Source organism: Oncorhynchus kisutch, linkage group LG28 (genome assembly GCF_002021735.2).
Source record: "Oncorhynchus kisutch isolate 150728-3 linkage group LG28, Okis_V2, whole genome shotgun sequence".
Classification (NCBI taxonomy): Eukaryota; Metazoa; Chordata; class Actinopteri; order Salmoniformes; family Salmonidae; genus Oncorhynchus; species Oncorhynchus kisutch.
In genome coordinates, this window is record NC_034201.2 from 32220886 (window position 1) to 32246401 (window position 25516).

At 43.2% G+C, this 25516-nt stretch overlaps 1 protein-coding gene across 2 annotated transcripts in view; it reads left to right on the forward strand.

Moving 5' to 3' along the window:
• The window catches only part of LOC109872872 (F-BAR and double SH3 domains protein 2), a 52782-nt gene that overhangs the window by 11684 nt on the left and 15582 nt on the right, over positions 1–25516 (forward strand). For both annotated transcript variants that reach the window (XM_020464272.2, XM_031808428.1), the window contains 7 exons: positions 11628–11704; positions 11922–12066; positions 20338–20471; positions 20729–20783; positions 20940–21068; positions 21299–21421; positions 22309–22404. In XM_020464272.2, coding sequence (XP_020319861.1) covers positions 11628–11704; positions 11922–12066; positions 20338–20471; positions 20729–20783; positions 20940–21068; positions 21299–21421; positions 22309–22404 — 759 coding nt within the window. The remainder of the gene's footprint in view (positions 1–11627; positions 11705–11921; positions 12067–20337; positions 20472–20728; positions 20784–20939; positions 21069–21298; positions 21422–22308; positions 22405–25516) is intronic.

Here is a 25516-nt window from a genome sequence, read left to right on the forward strand (position 1 = left end):
ACCTGGGTTGTACAATATTCACACATTATTATTTTCAAAATTCTTCAAGCTCTGTCAAATTGGTTGTTTATCATTGCGAGAGAGCCATTTTCAGGTCTTGGCTATAGATTGTCAAGTAGATTGAACTGAACTCTAACTAGGCCAGTTTATTGTCCTGCTGAATGGGGAATTCATCTGTGTCTGGTAGAAAGCAGACTGAACCTGGTTTTCTTAAGATTTTGCCTGTGCTTAGGTCCATTCTGTTTCTTTTTGATCCTGAAAAACTCCCTAGTCCCTAACGATTACAAAGATACCCATAACATGATGCTTGAAAATATGGAATGTTTTTCAACAGAATCAGTGGAATGCAAACACAGCTTACTTTCATAGCAGCCACATACACACAGAATGATCACTTTGCTCGTTGTAATTCCTTTTTGCATCTACCCGCTCTCCTCCTCCTCACCTTTCCCTCTGCCTGTGGACTTCAGTGCACAACGCATCAGCTGTCTGTGACCAGGTCCCCAAAAAACTTTACAATCCAAACCTTCATATCATAACCGCTAAGCAGCCTACATAATTGTCACCATATTATCTAACGTCATAGTCTAAATAGTTAATAGAACTAACACATTAGTAAACCCTCTACAATCACTCAGTACAGTCAGAAGGCAGTTTAGCAGTTACACCCGTGGCAATAAATTAATAAAACCGAAAGCTTATCTTGACTGTGAAAAGTTCTAATGTTAGACAGCCAGCTAGCTAACATAGCATCCCTCTCTGTTTAAGCCGGGTGTTTTGTTTGAGTAGGCTGAAGTGAAAAGTAAAAAAATAATACAATGAAATATAGCTAGCGCTCTCTCTTGCTTCTCCTTAATTTAAGAAATTCATTTGTTCAAGACAATAGCTGAACAGTTTATCTCTCTTTGAGTCAACCACTCACCACGTTTTATGCACTGCAGTGTTAGCTAGTTGTAGCTTATGCTTTCAGTAATAGATTCAATCTCTGATCCTTTGATTGGGCGGACAACATGTCAGTTCATGCTGCAAGAGCTCTGACAGGTTGGAGGATGTCCTCCGGAAGTTGTCATAATTACTGTGTAAGTCAATGGAAGGAGCTGAGAACCATGAGCCTCCTAGGTTTTGTATTGAAGTAAATGCACCCAGGGGAGGACGGAAACTAGCTGTCCTCCAGCTACACCATGGTACTACCCTTGAAAGTGCTGTTGAGGATGCTGTAGACCTTCATTGCAAAAGTGTGTTTAATCAATTATTTGGTAACATATGAATATATTTAGAATAGTTTTACCTAAAAATGGTTTTTTTAACGTTTCACTTAAGAAGTTTTACAAAATTCGCCTTCCTCCACTGCTGTACAGGCTTCTTTCTTTTCACTCTGCCAATTAGGTTAGTATTGTGTATTGTTAGTATTTTTACCCATCTACCAATTGGTGCATTGGAAAACCTTCCCTGGTATTTGTGGTTAAATCTGTGTTTGAAATTCACTGCTCGACTGAGGGACCTTACAATTATCTTTGTGTGGAGTATACAGATGAGGTAGTCATTCAAAAATCATGTTAAACACTTATTGAACACAGAGTAAGTCCATCCAACCTCTTATGTAACTGGTTAAGCACACTTTTGCAACTGAACTTATTTAGGCTTGCCATAACAAAGGGGTTGATACTTATTGACTCGAGACATTTAATCTTTTCCACTTTAACGTTATGGGGTATTATATTGTGTGTATGCAAATGACCAAACATCTCAATGTAATAAATGTTTAAATCAGGCTGTAACACAATGACATTTGGAAAAATTAAAGGGGTGTGAATTCTTGCTGAAAGCACTGTATGTACCACATTCTATATATGAAGTCACCCTCAAGACAGAGCGCTTCCAAGACCCTTTCTCACTCCCACTCTAAACCAACACGTTTATCCGGCTGAAGATTCAGGGTGCAACGCAACAAAACCATAAATAGCATGCAAGTCTTTTGTGCACAATACACAAACATGTTCGCGCACACACACACTATAAACCAGGACATTGAATAATTCTCATCACCACATGATCTATTCACTAATAGCGTCTTTGTGCTACTTCCTGTGTCGTTGTCATGCCCTGAAGCCATCCTGTAAACAATGTATTACTGATGCTTGTCTAGGGTAATTGGATATTCAACTGCATAAAAACAATACACAATATGCCATACGTGAATGGTGATATGTTCCTACTACTTTGCGCTCCGGGGAATTATTTCCGTGGTGCACCATAACAAATACTTTTCTGCCTCGATTTGGAGCCAGCCTCATAGTCGTGTGACTAGCTCAGAATTTGAATTGATTATCATGTCACTCAGTGATCCACACACCCTAAGTCCCAAAGTCCCACACTATTACCTCTAAGCGCCAGCATTTGGAGCCTGGGGGCAAGATTATGTAAACACGCACACACACACACACTCACTCACTCACTCACTCACTCACTCACTCACTCTCCAAACAACCCCCACTCAGTAATATATTGTCTCTGTCTCATGGAGATGTCAATCTGAGTGAGAGAGTGCATTAGGAAAGTATACAGACACCTTGACTTTTTCCACATTTTGTTAGGTTAGCCTTTATTCTAAAATGTATTCAATCATTTTTCCCCCTCATCAATCTACACACAATATCCCATAATGACCAAGCAAAAACAGGTTTTGAGAAACTTTTTCAAATGTATTAAAAATAAATGTAAATATCACATTTATATAAGTATTCAGACCCTTTACTCAGTACTTTGTTGAAGCACCTTTGGCAGAGATTACAGCCTCGAGTCTTCTTGGGTGTGACGCTACAAGCTTGGCACAGATGTGTTTGGGGAGTTTCTCCCATCCTCTCAAGCTCTGTCAGGTTGGATGGGTAGCGTCGCTGCACAGTTATTTTCAGGTCTCCAGAGATGTTTGATCGGGTTGAAGTACGGGCTCTGGCTGGGCCATTCCAGGACATTCTGAGACTTATCCCGAAGCCACTCCTGCATTGTCTTGGCTGTGTACTTGGGGTTGTTGTCCTGTTGGAAGGTGAACCTTCGTCCCAGTCTGAGGTCCTGAGTGCTCTGTAGCAGGTTTTCATCAAGGATCCTGACTAGTTTCCCAGTCCCTGCCACTGAAAAACATCCCACAGCATGATGCTGTCACCACTATGCTTCACCATAGGGATGGTGCCAGGTTTCCTCCAGATGAGACGCTTGGCATTCAAGCCAAAGAGTTCAATCTTGGTTTCATCAGACCAGAGAATCTTGTTTCTCATGTTATGAGAGTCCTTTAGGTGCCTCGTGGCAAACTCCAATGGGGCTTTTATGTGCCTTTTACCGAGGAGGGTCTTCCGTCTGGCCACTCTACCATAAAGGCCTGATTGGTGGAGTGCTGTATAGATGGGAGAATCTTCCAGAAAGACAATGATCTCCACAGAGGAATCCTAGAGCTCTGTCAGAGTGACCATTGGGTTCTTGGTCACCTCCCCGACCAAGGCCCTTCTCCCCCAATTGCTTAGTTTGGCTGGGCGGCCAGCTCTAGGAAGAATCTTGTTGGTGTGCAAACTTCTTCCAATTAAGAATGATGGAGGCCACTGTGTTCTTGGGGACCTTCAATGCTGCAGAAATGTCTTAGTACGCTTCCCCAGATCTGTGCCTCGACACAATCCTGTCCCTGAGCTCTACGGACAATTCCTTCAACCTTGTGGCTTTGTTTTTGCTCTGACATGCACTGTCAACTGTGGAACCTTTTATATAGACAGGTGTGTGCGTTTCCAAATCATGTCCAATTAATTGTTGTAGAAACATCTCAAGGATGATCAGTAGAAACAGGATGCACCAAAGCTCAATTTCATGTCTCATAGCAAAGGGTCTGAACACATGTAAATAAGGTATTTGTTTTTAAAATGTCTAAAAACCTGTTTTTGTCATGGTATTATGTGTAGATTAATGAGGGGGAAAAAAGTAATATAATCCATTTTAGAATAAGGCTTTAACGTAACATTTGGAGAAGGGGTCTGAATACTTCCCGAATGCACTGTATGCTCCCTGGGTTGTATACATTGGGGCACACCTCAGCTGAGCATGTCTTATAGGACAAGTTTAGGTAGTCCCCTCCTATTTTATTTTGTTTGGGGCTTAGTGAATACACCACCTGGCTACCTGTCTCGTGTTTGTGCCTATTTATTCCAGTGACTCATACTAGGTCATTTGATTATGGCCATTTTGATTTCCCTGAACACACACTCCGGGGTGATATTTCCCCTAGGTACAGATCTAGGATCAGCTTCCTCATCCCATTCCTCAATTCTCACCTTATCCATTAGCTGTGAAAATGATAAACTGACCCAAGATCAGCGTCTTGGGTTTACCTTCACCTTACACCAAGCGCGCACTGTAGATGCCAAGCATGAGGATTGTCAGTACATGCAATCAATATGACTTTCCCAACATGTGTTTCAATAACATAGTTGTTTGCTTGTGATGATGCAACAGGATACTTTTTCTCACTCAGCTTGCAGCTTTTGTCTCTGTCTATTGGGTTGTGTTCATTAGGCACCAAATGTAAGAAAACAGTCTGAAACAGGGAGGGACTACCTGGACTTGTCCAATAAGAAGCACTTGTAGTCATTTTCCATTGCAAAACATTTCTAAACGTTTGCCCTAATGAACTGGTAGAAGCAGCAGATGGCTTTTTTGGGCGCCAAATTAGAGATGAGCGTTAGACTGTTGAATCAAAGCAGGTCACAGTGGACTCTGAAATGCTTGTTTTTCTATAACTTACCCTCTTCCCTTTTGCCTCTTCTCTATCCCTCTCTTTTTCCTCTCTGTCTTAACACCTGCATGCTGCCATGACCTGATTGATATTCAAATCACAGTAAGTGATAAAATGACCCCCTCTGTCCCTTGTCCTTAACCCGTCCTACCATTCCCTCCTCCCTCCGTCCATCCCTCCCTCACCCTCCGCCACACAATTCAGACACGTCCGCTCTGCTGGCTACACTCTCTGACTCCCACAATGGCTGGGTTTGTGGCGGTGGGTTCAGCCATTTGGAACTTTGGCACCAGAACCCAGTGACACCAAAGCATTCAGAGACTGGGCCTAAAGTGTGTCAGGATGGGAGTGTGTCCCTTGTGGATTGAATTTAGCCTGGTCCCAGATTGGTTTGTGCTTTATAGCCAATTACTATAGTTATTTAGCATGCCAATGACCATTGAAGTTGGTAAGACGGCACAAACCAATTTGGGACCAGGCCAGATTGAATTCAACTCACCTCCCTGCATGAACTCTATAGCAGTCAGTCAGTGTTTGAGATGGACAGTTAGCAACTGCAGACTGAGTGATCTATAAATCATAATGAATAGTCATTTTGGATGCCAGATAGTAGTTGATCTCAAACACGCTTGGTCGGTTGGTAGGCCTTCAGGATGTTAGTAGGTGCTAGCTAGCCTGCATTCTATGTTTAGGTCAGACATTTGCCCAAGTTGCCATTTCGATCACCTGTCTCTCTGTTCACCTAAGAATGTGGTCCATATAGCAGTGTGTGCGTGTCTGCATGACTTTACACCCTCGCATACCAAAGGCCCCACTGGGGGGGAAAAGCCTGAAATATTTAAGTTGGTCTTTGTGTTTACTCTGCAATGCTATTCCAGTTCCTCAAAGCTAAACCTCACTGCCGGCAAGCGGTATTTCCAGGGGATGCTACTGTGGTTTAAAATAAGTGAATTACATTACAAAATAAAAATGAGCCCAACTCAGCATAAATGTGCTGCAGGCCTGCAGCAGCCACCACTTAACTATACCCATGCTCTAGGTGAGTGAGTCCATGGCTACATCTCAAATGTCATCCTTTTCTTTTGACCAGGGCCCGTAGGGTCATGAGGTGGAGCCCTTAAGTTAACCTGTCCAATCATTTCTAATCAGTGATTACTTCAAAGAAGGAGGTTCCCAGACTCCTTGTTCTTTCACATCCAACGTTCTAAAATGTAGACATACTGGAACTTTGACCTGTGGTTTTCTAGGGTTGTGTTCATTATGGCACACCATAACAAAAACGTTTTGCAACAGAAAGCAAAATTGAGTTTCTTATTGGAAACTTTCAGCTGAAGAACACATCAAGGTACTTTTCACAGGTGCTGGAGTTATAGGCAAACTCATGGAAAACAGAAAGGAAAATGCTGCACACTGCTGCTCGTGCTCCCAGGTGATTTTTATTTGTAATGTTTCGACCCTTTGGTCTTCATCAGGCATCCATATCCCAGGAGGGCGTGGAAGGTCCTATATATAGAGTCAGTACTCAGCAAAAAATGTAGAACATAGGTTCACAATATTAAACATTCAATGTATGAGAATATATGATCACACACAAGGAATGTGATATATACAGTTGATGTCGGAGGTTTACATACACTTAGGTTGGAGTCATTGAAACTAGTTTTTTAACCACTCCACAAATTTCTTGTTAATAAACTATAGTTTTGGCAAGTCGGTTAGGACATCTACTTTGTGCATGACACAAGTAATCTTTCCAACAATTGTTTGCAGACAGATTATTTCACTTATAATTCACTCTATCACAATTCCAAAGAAGTTTACATACACTAAGTTGACTGTGCCTTTAAACAGCTTGGAAAAATACAGAAAACGAGGTTTGAGTCAATTGGAGGTGTATCTGTGGATGTATCTGTGTATCTGTGGATGTATTTCAAGACCTACCTTCAAACGCAGTGCCTCTTTGCTTGACATCATGGGAAAATCAAAAGAAATCAGCCAAGACCTCAGAAAAAGAAATTGTTGACCTCCAAGTCTGCTTCGTCCTAGGGAGCAATTTCCAAATGCCTGACGGTACCACGTTCATCTGTACAAACAACAGTACGCAAGTATAAACACCATGGGACCATGAAGCCGTCATACCGCTCAGGAAGGAGACGTGTTCTGTCTCCTAGAGATGAACGCACTTTGGTGTGAAAAGTGTAAATTAATCCCAGAACAACAGCAAAGGACATTGTGAAGATGCTAGAGAAAACAGGTAGAAAAGTATCTATATCCACAGTACAACGAGTCAACATAACCTGAAAGGCCGCTCAGCAAGGAAGAAGCCACTGCTCCAAAACCGCCATAAAAAAACCAGACTACGGTTTGCAACTGCACATGGGGAAGAAGATTGTACTTCTTGTCTGATGAAACAAAAATAGAACTGTTTGACCATAATGACCATCGTTATGTTTGGAGGAAAAAGGGGGAGGCTTGCAAGCTGAAGAACACCATTCCAACCGTGAAGCACGGGGGTGGCAGCAGCATGTTGTGGGGGTGCTTTGCTGCAGGAGGGACTGGTGCACTTCGCAAAATAGATGGCATCATGAGGAAGTACAATTATGTGGATATATGGAAGCAACATCTCAAGACATCAGTCAGGAAGTTAAAAGCTTGGTCACAAATGGGTCTCCAAATGGACAATGACCCCAAGCATACAGTGGGGCAAAAAAGTATTTAGTCAGCCACCAATTGTGCAAGTTCTCCCACTTAAAAATATGAGAGAGGCCTGTAATTTTCATCATAGGTACACTTCAACTATGACAGACAAAATGAGGAAAGAAATCCAGAAAATCACATTGTAGGATTTTTAATAAATGTATTTGCAAATTATGGTGGAAAATAAGTATTTGGTCACCTACAAACAAGCAGGTTTTCTGGCTCTCACAGACCTGTAACTTCTTCTTTAAGAGGCTCCTCTGTCCTCCACTCATTACCTGTATTAATGGCACCTGTTTGAACTTGTTATCAGTATAAAAGACACCTGTCCACAACCTCACACTCCAAACTCCAAACACACTCCAAACTCCACTATGGCCAAGACCAAAGAGCTGTCAAGGGACACCAGAAGCAAAATTGTAGACCTGCACCAGGCTGGGAAGACTGAATCTGCAATAGGTAAGCAGCTTGGTTTGAAGAAATAAACTGTGGGAGAAATTATTAGGAAATGGAAGACATATACAAGACCACTGATAATCTCCCTCGATCTGGGGCTCCACGCAAGATCTCACCCCGTGGGGTCAAAATGATCACAAGAACGGTGAGCAAAAATCCCAGAATCACACGGGGGGACCTAGTGAATGACCTGCAGAGAGCTGGGACCAAAGTAACAAAGCCTACCATCAGTAACACACTACGCCGCCAAGGACTCAAATCCTGCAGTGCCAGACGTGCTTATGCCAGTACATGTCCAGGCCCGTCTGAAGTTTGCTAGAGAGCATTTGGATGATCCAGAAGAAGATTGGGAGAATGTCATATGGTCAGATGAAACCAAAATATAAGTTTTTGGTAAAAACTCAACTCGTCGTGTTTGGAGGACAAAGAATGCTGAGTTGCATCCAAAGAACACCATACCTACTGTGAAGCATGAGGGTGGAAACATCATGCTTTGGGGCTGTTTTTCTGCAAAGGGACCAGGACGACTGATCCGTGTAAAGGAAAGAATGAATGGGGCCATGTATCGTGAGATTTTGAGTGAAAACCTCTTTCCGTCAGCAAGGGCATTGAAGATGAAACATGGCTGGGTCTTTCAGCATGACAATGATCCCAAACACACCGCCCGGGCAATGGAGTGGCTTCGTAAGAAGCATTTCAAGGTCCTGGAGTGGCCTAGCCAGTCTCCAGATCTCAACCTCATAGAAAATCTTTGGAGGGAGTTGAAAGTCTGTGTTGCCCAGCAACAGCCCCAAAACATCACTGCTCTAGAGGAGATCTGCATGGAGGAATGGGCCAAAATACCAGCAACAGTGTGTGTGAACCTTGTGAAGACTTACAGAAAACGTTTGACCTCTGTCATTGCCAACAAAGGGTATATAACAAAGTATTGAGAAATTTTGTTATTGACCAAATACTTATTTTCCACCATAATTTGCAAATAAATTCATAAAAAATCCTACAATGTGATTTTCTGGATTTTTTTTTTTCTTATTTTGTCTGTCATAGTTTAAATGATGAAAATTACAGGCCTCTCTCACCTTTTTAAGTGGGAGAACTTGCACAATTGGTGGCTGACTAAATACTTTCTTGCCCCGCTCTGTGTATGCACAGTACCAGTCAAAAGTTTGTGTCCAAACATATGAGTGTGTGTAAAATCCTGCAGCGCACGCAAGGACCCCCTGCTCAAGCCAGCACATGTCCAGGCCCATCTGAAGTTTGCCAATGACCATCTGTATGATCCAGAGGAGGAATGGGAGAAGGTCATGTGGTCTGATGAGACAAAAATAGAGCTTTTTGGTCTAAACTCCACTCACTGTGATTGCAGGAGTACAACCCCAAGAACACCATCGCAACCGTGAAGCATGGAGGTGGAAACATCATTCTTTGGGGATGCTTTTCTGCAAAGGGGACAGGACGACTGCACCGTATTGAGGGGAGGATGGATGGGGCCATGTATCGCGATATCTTGGCCAACAACCTCCTTCCCTCAGTAAGAACATTGAAGATGGGTCGTGGCTGGGTCTTCCAGGATGACAACGACCCGAAACACACAGCCAGGGCAACTAAGGAGTGGCTCCGTAAGAAGCATCTCAAGGTCCTGGAGTGGCCTAGCCAGTCTCCAGACCTGAACCCAATAGAAAATCTTTGGAGGGAGCTGAAGGTCCGTATTGCCCAGCGACAGCCCCGGAACCTGAAGGATTGGGCCAAAATCCCTGCTGCAGTGTGTGCAAACCTGGTCAAGAACTACAGGAAACGTATGATCTCTGTAATTGCAAACAAAGGTTTCTGTATCAAATATTAAGTTCTGCTTTTCTGATGTATCAAATACTTATGTCATGCAATAAAATGCAAATTAATTACTTTAAAATCATACAATGTGATTTTCTGGATTAAAAAAAAATATTCCGTCTCTCACAGTTGAAGTGTACTTATGATAAATATTACAGACCTCTACATGCTTTGTAAGTAGGAAAACCTGCAAAATCGTCAGGGTATCAAATACTTGTTCTCCCCACTGTACCTTTGACTATTGGATGTTCTTATAGGCACTTTAGTATTGCCAGTGTAACAGTATAGCTTCTGTCCCTCTCCTCGCCCCTACCTGGGCTCGAACCAGGAACACATCGACAACAGCCACCCTCGAAGCATCGTTACCCATCACTCCACAAAAGCAGCGGGCCTTGCAGAGCAAGGGGAATAATTACTCCAAGTCTCAGAGTGACATTTGAAACGCTATTAGCGCACACCCCGCTAACTAGCTAGCCATTTCACATCGGTTACACCAGCCATTAGGCTGATAGGCTTGAAGTCATAAACAGCTCTGTGCTTGCGAAGAGCTGCTGGCAAAACGCATGAAAGTGCTGTTTGAATGAATGCTTACGAGCCTGCTGCTGCCTACCATCGCTCAGTCAGACTGCTCTATCAAATCATAGACTTAATTATAACATAATAACACACAGAAATACGAGTCTTTGGTCATTAATATGGTCGAATCCTGAAACCATCATCTCGAAAACAAAACGTTTATTATTTCAGTGAAATACGGAACCGTTCGGTATTTTTTCTAACGGGTGGCATCCCTAAGTCTAAATATTATTGTTACATTGCACAACCTTCAATGTTATGTCATAATTATATAAAATTCTGGCAAATTAGTTCGCAACGAGCCAGGTGGCACAAACTGTTGCATATACCCTGTCTCAGTGTGCAATGAACGCAAGAGAAGTGACACGATTTCACCTGGATAATATTGCCTGCTAACCTGGATTTATTTTAGCTAATTATGCAGGTTATGAAAATATATTCTTGTGTATTGATTTTAAGAAAGGCATTGGTGTTTATGGTTAGGTACAGTTGTCCAACGATTGTGCTTTTTTCGCAAATGCGCTTTTGTTAAATCATCCTCCAGCATTGCATCGATTTATATGCAACGCAGGACACGCTAGATAAACTAGTGATATCATCAACCATGTGTAGTTATAACTAGTGATTATGATTGATTGACTGTTTTTTATAACATAAGTTTAATGCTAGCTAGCAACTTACCTTGGCTTCGACTGCATTCGCGTAACAGGCAGGCTCCTTGTGGAGTGCAACGAGGGGGCAGGTGGTTAGAGCATTGAACTAGTTAACTGTAAGGTTGCAAGATTGGATCCCCCGAGCTGACAAGGTGAAAATCTGTCGTTCTGCCCCTGTACAAGGCAGTTAACCCACCGTTCCTAGGCCGTCATTGAAAATAAGAATGTGTTCTTAACTGACTTGCCTAGTTTAGATTAGGCATGGAATTCCAAGAGTTCATCCTGGGTCCCTGTATAGATTCATCCAAATATCTCAGAATTAGGAAAATAATGGCGAGAAAGGGGTTAAGGTCTGGATTCAGCACCACCAGTTTATCAAACATTCCTAGATATACGGTGCCTTCGTAAAGTATTCAGACCACTTGACCCTTTTACACATTTTTTTTACGTTACAGCCTTATTTTAAAATTTCTTAAATAATTTTTTCCTCATCAATCAACACACAATACCCCATCCGTTTCGTGCCTGTTGAACACGACCCAGACCAAGGTAATCATGGAAATCCTTGGAAGCAGCAGTATCGGAAGGTAGAAAGTGGGTCAGGAGTTCAAGGGTTAAAGGTCTCTCTTCTTCCTCCCCCGTAGGCTCTACAGAAGCTGTCCAATCAGTACCTGAAGAGGGAATGGCCAGCCAGCCTACCAGAGGAGCCCACAGACCACAGGTAAGACCTCTCGTCACCGTGGCATCGTCAGAATTCGTATTGTCTCACACTCTCCCTCAGGTGAATTGGACAGATGTTAGTGTTATTTTTCCATAATAATGCTTACCAGTGTGTATACAATTATGCCCAATTGTAACCATATTAACAACACAGTAGAACATATAAAATGTATTTGTCTCCATAACAGTTTAATGTTTGTGTGTGCATTTCGTCATAGGAACATGTATACTGTTTGGAAGGCCTACTTGGAGGGCATGGTGCAGGTGACCCAGTCCAGGATCATGGCCTGTGAGAACTACAGGAACCAGGTGTCGGACCCAGCCAAGACTGCCAGGCTGCAGAAGGAGCATCAGCTCAGGAAGGTATGGAGGCCAAACCACCACAACATGGCTTAGTTCTGCATAGTTTGCAGACTCTCTCCTGCTCTCTCATGTCTTACATTGGATGTATGTCTCCATTTATACAGCTGGTGAATTGAAACCACTGAAACAATTCAGGATGTGTTTTTTTCTGCCTTAAGGGGAAGTACGCTGTTCTTTGGATACCAACCAGTGTATTTACAGCGCCTTCAGAAAGTATTCACACCCCTGGACTTTTGCCACATTTTGTTATGTTACAGCCTGAATTAAAAATCAATTTAGAGTTTTTGGTCACTGGCCTACACACAGTACCTCATACTGTCAGTGGAATTATGTTTACATATTAATACAAAATTAAAAGCTGAAATATCTTGAGTCTAAGTATTCAACCCCTTTGTTATGGGAAGCCTAAATAAATGCAGGAGTAGAAATGTGCTTAACAATTCACATAATAAGTTGCATGGACTCACTCTGTGTGCAATAATAATTTTTAACATTATTTTTGAATGACTACCTCATCTCTATACCACACACAAACAATTTATATGTAAGTCGAGAAGTGAGAAGTCAAAGTGAATTTCAAACACAGATTCAACCACAAAGATCAGCGACCAGGTTTTCCAATGCCTCGCCAAGAAGGGCAGCTATTGGTAGATGGGTAAAAAAAAAAGACATGTTTATATATCCTTTTGAGCATTGTGAAGTTATTAATCACACTTTGGATGGTGTATCAATACACCCAGTCACTACAAAGGTAACGCAGTTGCTAGAGAGGAACGAAACAATTTCATAACAGTTAGATGGCTGTGATAGGAGATAACTGAAGATGGATCAACAACATTGTAGTTACTCCACAATACTAACCAAATTGAGAGTGAAAATAAGTAAGTCTACAGAAATATAAATATTCCAAAATATGCATCCTGTTTGCAACACAGTACTAAAGTAATACTGCAAGAAATGTGGCAACGCAATTAACACTTTGTATTTAGGACAAAAAGTTATGTTGGGGCAAATACAATACAACCCACTACTGAGCACCATGCTCCATATTTTCAAGCATAGTGGTGGCTGCATCATGTTATGGAAGGGGGAGTTTTTCAGGATAAAAAATAAACTCAATGGAGCTAAGGGCATGCAAAATCCTGGAGGAAACCTTGCTTTAGACTGCTTTCCACCAGACAGTGGTAGATTATTTCACCTATCAGCAGGAAACCTTGCTTTAGACTGCCTACCACCAGACACTGGTGGATTATTTCACCTATCAGCAGGACAATAAGCTAATACACAAGGCCAAATCTACACTAGAGTTGCTTACCAAGAAGACCGTTAATGTTCCTGATTGGCTGGGTTAAAGTGTATTCGGAAAGTGTTCAGACCCCTTGACTTTTTCTACATACAGCCTTATTTTCAAAAAATCCCTCATCAATTTACCCACAATACCCCATAATAAAAAATGGAAATATCACATTGACAAAAGTATTCAGATCCTTTACCCAGTAATTTGTTGATGCACCTTTGGCAGCGATTGCAGCCTCGAGTCCTCTTGGGTATGACGTTACACGCTTGTCACAACTGTATTTGTAGTCTATTACAGCCTACTGCTGAGAGCTGCCCAGTGACACGAGCCTACCAGATGAGCTAAATAACGTCTATGCTCGCTTTGAGACAAGTAACACTGAACATGCACGAGAGCATCAGCTGTTCCGGGTGATTGTGTGATCACGCTCTCCGCAGCCGATGTGAGTAAGACCTTTAAATAGGTCAACATTCACAAGGCCGTAGGTCCAGACGGATTACCAGGACGTGTACGCTGATCAACTGGCAAGTGTCTTCACTGACATTTTCAACCTCTGTCCGAATCTGTAATACCAGCATGTTACAAGCAGACCACCATAATCCCTGTGCCCAAAACACTAAGTTAACCTGCCTAAATGACTACCGACCCGTAGCACTCGTGTCTGTAGCCATGAAGTGCTTTGAAAAGCTGGTCATGGCTCACATCAACACCATTATTCCAGAAACCATAGACCCAGTTCAATTTGCATAGCGCCCTATAGCGTGTTCTCATTGGACAGGTTCAGGTAGTATCCTCCCCCATTTTACTCCATTCAGAGACATTTTCGCCTTACTGAATACACCCCTGCTTCCCTATCAGCTAGTTGGTCCCACTGCTGCCCTACCAAGTTGGTCAGGCTTTGACCAACAATTGGTCTCTAGTTACCTCTGTCCAGTCTCCACATTCCACTGGCTACCATCAACAAGCACCCTTTGTTCACCCTGACTAACCTAATAAGAATATTATGTTAGCTCTTAGGACATCATAGAATGGGTTACCAATAGACAGGCATGCATTTCCAGGCATGATAATTGTATTGGCAATGCATCTGAATATAGCCAAGTATTAGGGATGTGTATCATTCCCTTTCAAGACGATTCAATACATGGGCTTTGATATGATACAGGAACGATACATTTTAGTTTGTAACGATTCAGTGCGATTTGGTTTGATTAGAGAACAAATTTATTTGATGCATTAACATTTGTTGCATAAATACATACATTTTCCATTCTAAATGAAAGTCTGCTGCTGATGGAGCTCAGGAGCTGGACCTCTGAGCTGGATCTGTCTGCGATTACTTGTGTGTGTGTAAATTATACGTGTGTGTGTTTTAGGGATTCATATTTTACAGAGCATCTACCAAGTTTCAGTACTGAAAATAATTAATATTTCTCCTGAGAGTCCCAGGAAATACCGTACAAATGCCCATTTTAAAGTGCCCATTTGAAAGCGTTTAAAACCAAGATAAGGTCACAATGCCAGGGTTCTCCCAAAATAGGAGGGGTGTTGTTCCACATTGCCAGCTTGGCTGCTCAACTATGTAAAGACTTTGCAGCAAGTGAAACTGATATTTAGTAATGATAGAGTAACTTTGATGGCCAATGACGTTGTGAATTGTGAAACGGGCAGTTCTTAAATTCTGAGCTTTATCATGTTGCTTAATTCATTCAGCGCGTTTCAGCAGTAGGCCTAGACTGTCTTTCCACAGAATGCGCTGAGGCAGAGAGTGTAACCCTGAAATATAGCATTGTGTAATCATACCAACTTTAACTGTAATCAAATAGAAGTCCAAAGTTGCTAAGCTTGCTAGCTAACCTCCAACGAATGACAGAATTTCTCCAATTTGGCTAAATCGAATTGATTTTACAGATAGCAGATCAGCTAATGAATAATGGGGAGATGAAGACAGGAAATTGTTTAAATATCAAGGTATCTTAACGGGGACCAGCTCTGTTTAAAAAAAAAATCTTTATTACATGATTATTATTATTACATTTAATACATTATTACATTATCATTATTATTATTATTATTTAATACATTATTATTACATTTTTATATATATATATATATATATATATATATATATATATATATATATATATATATATATATATATATATATATATATATATATATTACTGTCAGACTGTTTCTTGATCACATTCTCTACCGAGGCTGTCATATGAGCAGCGATATGAGACGGCACAGAGAAGCGGGGGAAATGTTAGCTTTATTTTGACAGGCATAGATAGGCGAGACGTGCTTTGATAATGCAACCTATGGATTACAGAATAAATTTGGTAATTTTCATGCGAGTCAGGATTTTGGGTTTCAGTGGAAAATACCCTATAGGTTCTATATATGTGAGTCCATAGAGAAATAATACACTTGATTAAGGCTACTGCATGGTACATGTTTCTGATCAGTGATAGATGAGTAAACGAAGCCAGAGATCAATTAACCAAATATACAGAAAGATTTTGTGAAACAAAATCACGTTGATTATCACAGGCTTTTTGTCGGGAGTAGGCCAGGCTGAAGATCAAAATCAACTTGTATAACATGCTGGAAATGTTTTCTAATCAGCTAATATATCAGCAAACTAGAATAAAGATCATAATTAGGACGCACCTTAATTTAGCTAACATTTCACTAGCCTAATTACCAAATATCAAACAGAGATTCAGTGTAAACAATCTGACATGAATTGATTAATCAAGACGAGTGCACCACTCTTGTATCAAAGTAGCACCACGGCGCTGTCCCCATCAAAACAATGCTGAAATAATCATCTTGGTAACCACACACACGTCTATCACTTTGAATTATTAGAACTGTTGGATATTACTTTTTTCATCATTCAATTGATCATATCTAAAGTGCGTTTTCCTCTCTAAGCTTTTTCTAGGCCCAATGGCCGTCTCCTCACTCCGCTTCCGCCGCATTGTTCTCAAAACCAGTTCAATATAGTCAACTGTTTTACTGCTGGCTCATTTAATTTCTGTGATGTCAGACCTGGGCTCGGGCTTCAGCTCACCGGGCATGGGTCGGACCGGGATCAAATTTTCAGTTCTGATAAGAACTCTTAAACTGCATTTGTGTCTCATGTGCAGTCCGGCAGTGTCAATTATGCGTGTGCTTTGAATTTATGGTGTCTTTGTGAAGTAAATACGGTATCCTAAAGGCATCCACGCGACAAGTTATTTTTTTTGCACATTATCCAATCTGCTGCTGCTCATGTGGTGTATTTTGTGGAATTGCAGCAGTGCGACATTGGGGAAAACGTTGTAATATCCAGGGTCTAGTCATTCAAAAGAATATAGGAAATGTTAAGTGTTCCTGGTATCCCGTTACCGGTGTTCCTCCCGTGTGTGTGGGGGGGGTTTACTTTTATTCTGGTAAAGCACCATTTTCAACAACGCATAGATAACAATAACCTAGCAAATTACAGAGGTTGTCACTCAAATAATAAGGCCTAATATTGCTCAAGATATTTTAGCATTTGAATAATGAAGATGCTGCATACCTTCCATGAATCATTACATCCCTACCAAGTATATCTCACCATTTAATAACTGTATGTCACCACTTGTTTGTCCAGTGTATTGATCAGCTCACATATATATATACTCGACATTTATTTTATTTTTATTTATTTCACCTTTATTTAACCAGGTAGGCTAGTTGAGAACAAGTTCTCATTTGCAACTGCGACCTGGCCAAGATAAAGCATAGCAGTGTGAGCATACAACAAAGAGTTACACATGGAGTAAACAATTAACAAGTCAATAACACAGTAGAAAACAAAGGGGGGGTCTATATACAATGTGTGCAAAAGGCATGAGGAGGTAGGCAAATAATTACAATTTTGCAGATTAACACTGGAGTGATAAAAGATCAGATGGTCATGTACAGGTAGAGATATTGGTGTGCAGAAGAGCAGAAAAGTAAATAAATAAAAACAGTATGGGGATGAGGTAGGTGAAAAGGGTGGGCTATTTACCAATAGACTATGTACAGCTGCAGCGATCGGTTAGCTGCTCAGATAGCTGATGTTTGAAGTTGGTGAGGGAGATAAAAGTCTCCAACTTCAGCGATTTTTGCAATTCGTTCCAGTCACAGGCAGCAGAGAACTGGAACGAAAGGCGGCCAAATGAGGTGTTGGCTTTAGGGATGATCAGTGAGATACACCTGCTGGAGCGCGTGCTACGGATGGGTGTTGCCATCGTGACCAGTGAGCTGAGATAAGGCGGAGCTTTACCTAGCATAGACTTGTAGATGACCTGGAGCCAGTGGGTCTGGCGACGAATATGTAGCGAGGGCCAGCCGACTAGAGCATACAAGTCGCAGTGGTGGGTGGTATAAGGTGCTTTAGTGACAAAACGGATGGCACTGTGATAGACTGCATCCAGTTTGCTGAGTAGAGTGTTGGAAGCCATTTTGTAGATGACATCGCCGAAGTCGAGGATCGGTAGGATAGTCAGTTTTACTAGGGTAAGCTTGGCGGCGTGAGTGAAGGATGCTTTGTTGCGGAATAGAAAGCCGACTCTTGATTTGATTTTCGATTGGAGATGTTTGATATGAGTCTGGAAGGAGAGTTTGCAGTCTAGCTAGACACCTAGGTACTTATAGACGTCCACATATTCTAGGTCGGAACCATCCAGGGTGGTGATGCTAGTCGGGCATGCAGGTGCAGGCAGCGACCGGTTGAAAAGCATGCATTTGGTTTTACTAGCGTTTAAGAGCAGTTGGAGGCCACGGAAGGAGTGTTGTATGGCATTGAAGCTTGTTTGGAGGTTAGATAGCACAGTGTCCAAAGACGGGCCGAAAGTATATAGAATGGTGTCGTCTGCGTAGAGGTGGATCAGGGAATCGCCCGCAGCAAGAGCAACATCATTGATATACACAGAGAAAAGAGTCGGCCCGAGAATTGAACCCTGTGGCACCCCCATAGAGACTGCCAGAGGACCGGACAGCATGCCCTCCGATTTGACACACTGAACTCTGTCTGCAAAGTAATTGGTGAACCAGGCAAGGCAGTCATCCGAAAAACCGAGGCTACTGAGTCTGCCGATAAGAATATGGTGATTGACAGAGTCGAAAGCCTTGGCAAGGTCGATGAAGACGGCTGCACAGTACTGTCTTTTATCGATGGCGGTTATGATATCGTTTAGTACCTTGAATGTGGCTGAGGTGCACCCATGACCGGCTCGGAAACCAGATTGCACAGCGGAGAAGGTACGGTGGGATTCGAGATGGTCAGTGACCTGTTTGTTGACTTGGCTTTCGAAGACCTTAGATAGGCAGGGCAGGATGGATATAGGTCTGTAACAGTTTGGGTCCAGGGTGTCTCCCCCTTTGAAGAGGGGGATGACTGCGGCAGCTTTCCAATCCTTGGGGATCTCAGACGAGATGAGAGGTTGAACAGGCTGGTAATAGGGGTTGCGACAATGGTGGCAGATAGTTTCAGAAATAGAGGGTCCAGATTGTCAAGCCCAGCTGATTTGTACGGGTACATGACCAAAAGTATGTGGACACACGCTCATCGAACATCTCAATCCAAAATCATGGGCATTAATATGGAGTTGGTCCCCCCCTTTGCTGCTATAACAGCCTCCTCACTTCTGGAAAGGTTTTCCACTAGATGTTGGAACATTGCTGCAGGGATTTGCTTCCATTCAGGCACGAGCATTAGTGAGGTTGAGCACTGATGTTAGGCAATTAGGCCTGGCTCACAGTCAGCGTTCCAATTCATCCCAAAGGTGTTCGTTGTGGTTGAGGTCAGGGCTCTGTGCAGGCCAGTCAAGTTTTTCCTCACCAGTCTCGACAAACAATTTCTCTATGGACTTGGTTTGTGCACAGGGGGATTCCCCAAACTGTTTCCTCAGAGTTGGAAGCACAGAATCGTCTAGAATGTAGTGTTAAGATTTCCCTTCACTGGAACTAAGGGGCCTAGCCCGAGCCATGAAAAACAGCCCCAGACTATTATTCCTCCTCCACCAAACTTTACAGTTGGCACTATGCATTCAGGCAGGTAGCGTTCTCCTGGCATCCGCCAAACCCAGATTCGTCCATCGAACTGCCAGATGGTGAAGCCGGGATTCATCACTACAGAGAACGCATTTCCACGGAGTCCAATGGCTGTGCGCTTTACACCACTCCAGCTGACGCTTCCCATTGCGCATGGTGATCTTAGGGCTTGTGTGTGGCTTCTCGGCCAAGGAAACCCATTTCATGAAGCTCACAATGAACAGTTCTTGTGCTGACGTTGCTTCCAGAGGCAGTTTGGAACTCGGTAGTGAGTGTTGCAACCGAGGACGGAAGATTTTTACGCGCTTCAGACCTTAAGCGGTCTCGTTCTGTGAGCTAGTGTGCCTACCACTTTGCGAATGAGCCGTTGTTGCTCCTATATGTTTCCACTTCACAATAGCAGCACTTACAGGAAAAAATAATAAAGGAAAATATATATATATAGTTTATTTTAATAATGTGGCATCCTATGATGATGCCACGTTGAAAGTCACTGAGTTCTTCAGTAAGGCCATTCTACTGCCAATGTTTGTCTTGGCTGTGTGCTGGATTTTATACACCTGTCAGCAATGGGTGTAGCTGAAATAGACGAATCCACTAATTGGAAGGGGTGTCCACTTAAAAAAATATATATATATATATATTTTTTTTACCTTTATTTAACTGGGCTAGTCAGTTAAGAACAAAGTCTTATTTTCAATGACGCCCTAGGAACAGTGGGTTAACTGCCTTGTTCAGGTTAGTCCAATGCTCTAACCACTAGGCTACCTGCCGCCCCACATACTTTAGTGTGTGTGTATATATAGTCAATTTCACCACATGACATGTTCTGTACCATATATTGATAACTGTTTAGTGTATATACACATACCGATAACCTCTGGTTGTTGTTTGTTTAGTGTATTGACCAGCTGACGCTGGTGCAGGCAGAGCTGCAGGACTCTGTGAAGGAGCTGGCCAAGACCAGGAAGAAGTACCAGGAGACTGAGACCATGGCCCAGGCTGTCAGAGACAAGGCTGAGCAGGATGCCAAGTATGTACAGTACACTGTCTGTCCAATCCCAAATCCCCCCCTACAGCCTTGTGGAGATCTGAGAGGATCAGATGGGTAAGAAATCTGGGTACAATTCCACCAAGCCTATCGGAGGGAAAGGGGGAGCTATTACCGTAATGCTACCTATCCAATACTCCGATGTACAGGTGTGAAAATGTAAGACTTTTGGTTGGAACCACTGGTCTTGTGTGAATCGGTTCACATACATGATCCTTCTCTCCTTCTGTTCTGTCCAGGTCCAAACTGAGTCTGTTCCAGTCCAGGTCCAGTCTGCAGCGGGCCAGTGTAAAGGTGAGAGCATTACATTAATACATTGTATGTATGGCCAATTGGCCATGCCCACAAACTCAGCTGCATAGGGGCCCAAAATAAATTCTGTTGTAGCATCAACCTATCAAACTAAAGATTACCTGGAATGACCCCATGAGTGTTTTTTTTTTTCACCAGCTAAAAGCCAAAAGGAGTGAGTGTAACTCCAAAGCCAACCACGCCAGGAACGACTATCTGCTCACGCTAGCAGCGGCTAATGCTCACCAGCAGCGTTACTACGACACGGACCTGATCGACTGCATCAAGGTGAGGCGTCAGCACACACATGTACAGGCATTCCAGGTCATCTTTTTGTTTGCAGTCATGCTGCATATCTCCGACGATTGCTATGTCATAGTTTGCATGACTGCAGAAACAGACAACTTGGATCACCACCACTAATGTGCGAGTGAGAGAGATGCTGGCTTATTACTGCATTACTGGTCAATTACAAGTTAAGTTCCGAACGTATTACCTTGTTGCCCTGTGCTCCTCAGGTTCTGGATGGGGGCATCTATGAGCAGGTAAAGGACTACCTGGTCTCTCTGAGCCAGACGGAGTTGGAGGCCTACCAGGCTGTCCACGACACCTTCAATGTCGTCCTGGAGAGCTCCAACGGGGTGAGTGCATGGAAACTAGTCCACAAATTAGCTTTAATTGAACTAGCTTGCTACCAGATCTGTTTGTGCTGTCTTGCAGACTCCTAATGAGGAAAATGAGCAGAAATTGGAGTAACAGCGCTGGTTCAGTTAGTGGCCTTGCTTGAGACCTGAGAACTCACATTCCCCTGAGCTTATGCCTAGGCTTTAGCTCAGATGGCTAACAGTCTTGTGGGGTGTAGAAGACCCGAGTTTGAAACCTAGTCGGTCATATTCACATTGATACCATGGTTTAGGTCCTAATTTTTCCATCAAAGATTTAGAGATGACCATTTACCTATCTCAATACTCTATTGTCTTACTAGCTATTCAGTTACCCCTCAGCCATCTTAAGTCCTGATCTCTTGGTCTTCTTGCGTTTCTGGAACCTGACCTTGGTTTGCAGTTCATTTCCTATCAGCACTGCGTGACTGTATATTTGTGGCGAAACAGCAACCTCCGGTTGCTCTGTTTAACAGTGGTCATATTTCGACCCGTTGACCCATATGGTTCTTTTTCACTGACACCACACAGCAGCCTGTGTGTGTGTGCATAGTTTGGAACCTCTCTCAGGTCATCTTCCTGTGAACCTTGAGGTGACCGTGAATGCTCCCCCATGACTTTGGGTTATACTGTGCTCTGCTCTGAACGTCAGTGGTCCTTCCATGGCCATGACTTAAGTAAGATCAGTGTGGTTGCCCTTCATTGACATAATAAACACTCAAAGGATTGAGTAAATCCTCTTCTGTCATGATAATGATATTTTATCTATTCAAATCCCTTCATTCCTCTGTCAGATTATTAGATGCCTCTATTGTGGTCTTATGAGGTTACCTAAACAAGTGTGTACGTGTCTGTGTTCTCTCCAGGTGACGCAGGACTTCCAACAGCAGCAGTTTGTACAGCACAACCCAGTGTTCCACAGCGCCCCAGCCATCCTCTTCCAACCCAGCGACACTGACAAGGTGGGGAGTAGTGCTATGCTAACGCTACTGTTCTCATGGTACGTGGTGGCTAGTGCTACGCTACACACTAGCTATGCTATAGCTTCCCGCTCATAGAACCACTGATCATTCCTCACCGCTAGGTGAGCTAAATTGCTCTACCGTACAGGCTTCTGTGTCTGTGTAACACAAATGAATAGGTAAGCTCACTTTTCAGCTTGAATTGCCTCCACCTGCGCCATCGAATTGCTAGCTTTTTGGTGATAAAGCTGGCTAAGGCATTACGAAACTGAGGGCGACTAGATTCATCTCAGTAGTGAACTTGTGAGGGAGGAAACAATGCTATTAAACGACACTGACGTCTATTGCATGTTGTGCATGTGTGTTGGTGAGTGTTTGTTGCACGCAGCTTTGTGTGTATATGGCGTGCCTGTGTGCCCCAGGGGCCCCGTGCCTTAGGAACCTGTTTTCAGCTGACCCAGTCTGTCCGTCTGCCCGCCAGTGCACTCGTCCACACCCTCCTCCACCCGCACCCCTCCTCCCATCCCATCCGCCCCTCCGCTACACTGGACAAATTGTTAGAAACCTCCAAGGCCCTCGTTGTTGTTTTCGTTGGAAGTCAAACAAGCGGTGGCCTGTTCCTAAAGAAAACATTTAGTGATGCAGTTTCCCCCTCAAACCTCCCCTTCCCTGTGCGAGACGACGGAGGGATCCGGAAAAGAACTGCACTGAAAGAGGAGCCGGAGTGGAGTGGGGGCGTTTTGCAGGCAGGCAGGACCATGGACGGCCTAGGCATCTGTGAAAAGGGGGCATTGTAAGGGGGCCTCGTCAGTGTGCTCACTCCAACCCCCTGCCTTCCTCATCCCTCCTCCACTCTTCTACACCTGGCTGCCCCAGCCTCTAACATGAACTAGGTGTGGCTCTCCTCTCATTCACTGATTTATGGGCTTTGCGTAGTCCACATTGTTTCACACACACACACACAAATGCAGAAAACTCGGCTCTCCACCTGTGGTGCTATTTTTCCATCTTCAACCTGTAGTTGGAAAAAACATATTTTTTAGCTGAGTGCACATTCAGTTAATCTGCCATTTGGACTGTGTTCATTCTTGTGTCAAGGGTCAGATCTGCACATGAAGCATGCCAGGGATCATCAGTCATGGGGGTTGACCTATACACCTCCTGAGTAGGTGAGACCAAACCTCCTGGTCCTGTTGTGTGTCCATCATCCCAACCAGCCAGGGCTCTGTTCATTAATGTGCGATGGGAAACATTTTAAATATTTTTTTATCCGGAAACAAGAATGAGTGCTTTTTATTAGCCAAGTCTAGGGTTGTCCCTCCCCATTTCAGGACGTTTTCTTCCATTTGGTGGATAATGAGCAAATAGCGTTACAGAAGGTTCTGATAGAAATGTACTAGAACATACAGTGGGGCAAAAAAGTATTTAGTCAGCCACCAATTGTACAAGTTCTCCCACTTAAAAAGATGAGGCCTGTAATTTTCATCATAGCTACACTTCAACTATGACAGACAAAATTAGGAAAAAAATAGCTGAAAATCACATTGTAGGATGTTTAATGAATTTATTTGCAAATTATTTTCTGGATTTTTTATTCTCATTTTGTCTGTCATAGTTGAAGTGTACCTGTGATGAAAATGACAGGCCTCATCTTTTTAAGTGGGAGAACTTGCACAATTGGTGGCTGACTAAATACTTTTTTGCCCCACTGTATATGATTGTCTGTCATGAAGACTAAAGAACCGTGTCAGCTCTATTCATTCCATTTCTATTTTGCAATGTTCAGAACATATCAAATCTATTTATAATAGCCTTTCTTACATCAGCTGATATATCAAAGTGCTCTACAGAAACCCAGCCTAAAACCCTAAACAGCAAGCATTGCAGGTGTAGAGGGGTGGCCCTTCCTCTTTTGGTTGTGCCGGGTGGAGATTATAACAGAACATGGCCAAGATGTTCAAATGTTCATACAGTGAACAGGTCAGGGTTCCATAGCTGCAGGCAGAACAGTTGAAACTGGAGCAGCAGCACGGCCAGGTGGACTAGGGACAACAAGGAGTCATCATGCCAGGTAGTCCTGAGGCATGGTCCTAGGACTCCGGTCCTCCGAGAGAAAGAAAGAATTAGAGAGAGCATACTTAAATTCACACAGGACACTGGATAAGACATGAGAAATACTCCAGATATAACAGACTGACCCTAGCCCCCCGACAGAAACTACTGAAAATAAATACTGGAGCCTGAGACAGGAGGGGTCAGGAGACACTGTGGCCGCATCCGATGATACCCCCGGACAGGACCAAACAGGCAGGGTATAACCCCACCCACTTTGCCAAAGCTCAGCCCCCACACCACTAGAGGGATATCTTCAACCACCAACTTACCATCCTGAGACAAGGCCGAGTATAGCCCATAAAGATCTCCGCCACGGCACAACCCAACGGGGGGTGCCAACCCAGACAGGAAGACAACGTCAGTGACTCAACCCACTCAAGTGATGCACCTCTCCTAGGGACGGCATGGAAGAGCACCAGTAAGCCAGTGACTCAGCCCCTGTAATACGGTTAGAGGCAGAGAATCCCAGTGGAAAGAGGGGAACCGGGCAAGCAGAGACAGCAAGGGCGGTTCGTTGCGCCAGTGCCTTTCCGTTCACCTTCACACTCCTGGGCCAGACTACACTCAATCATAGGACCTACTGAAGAGATGAGTCTTAAATAAAGACTTAAAGTTTGAGACCGAGTTTGCGTCTCTCATGGGTAGACAGGCAATTCATTAAAAATGGAGCTCTATAGCAGAAAGCCCTGCTCCAGTTGTTTGCTTAGAAATTCTAGGGACAATTAGGAGGCCTGCGTCTTGTGACCGTAGCGTACGTGTAGGTAGGACCAAATCGGAAAGATAGGTAGGAGCAAGCCCATGTAATGCTTTGTAGGTTAGCAGTAAAACCTTGAAATCAGCCCTTGCCTTGACAGGAATCCAGTGCAGGGAGGCTAGCACTGGCGTAATATGATCAAATTGTTTGGTTCTCGTCAGGATTCTAGCAGAGGTATTTAGCACTATTTGAAGTTTATTTAGTGCTTTATCCGGGTAGCCGGAAAGTAGAGCATTTCAGTAG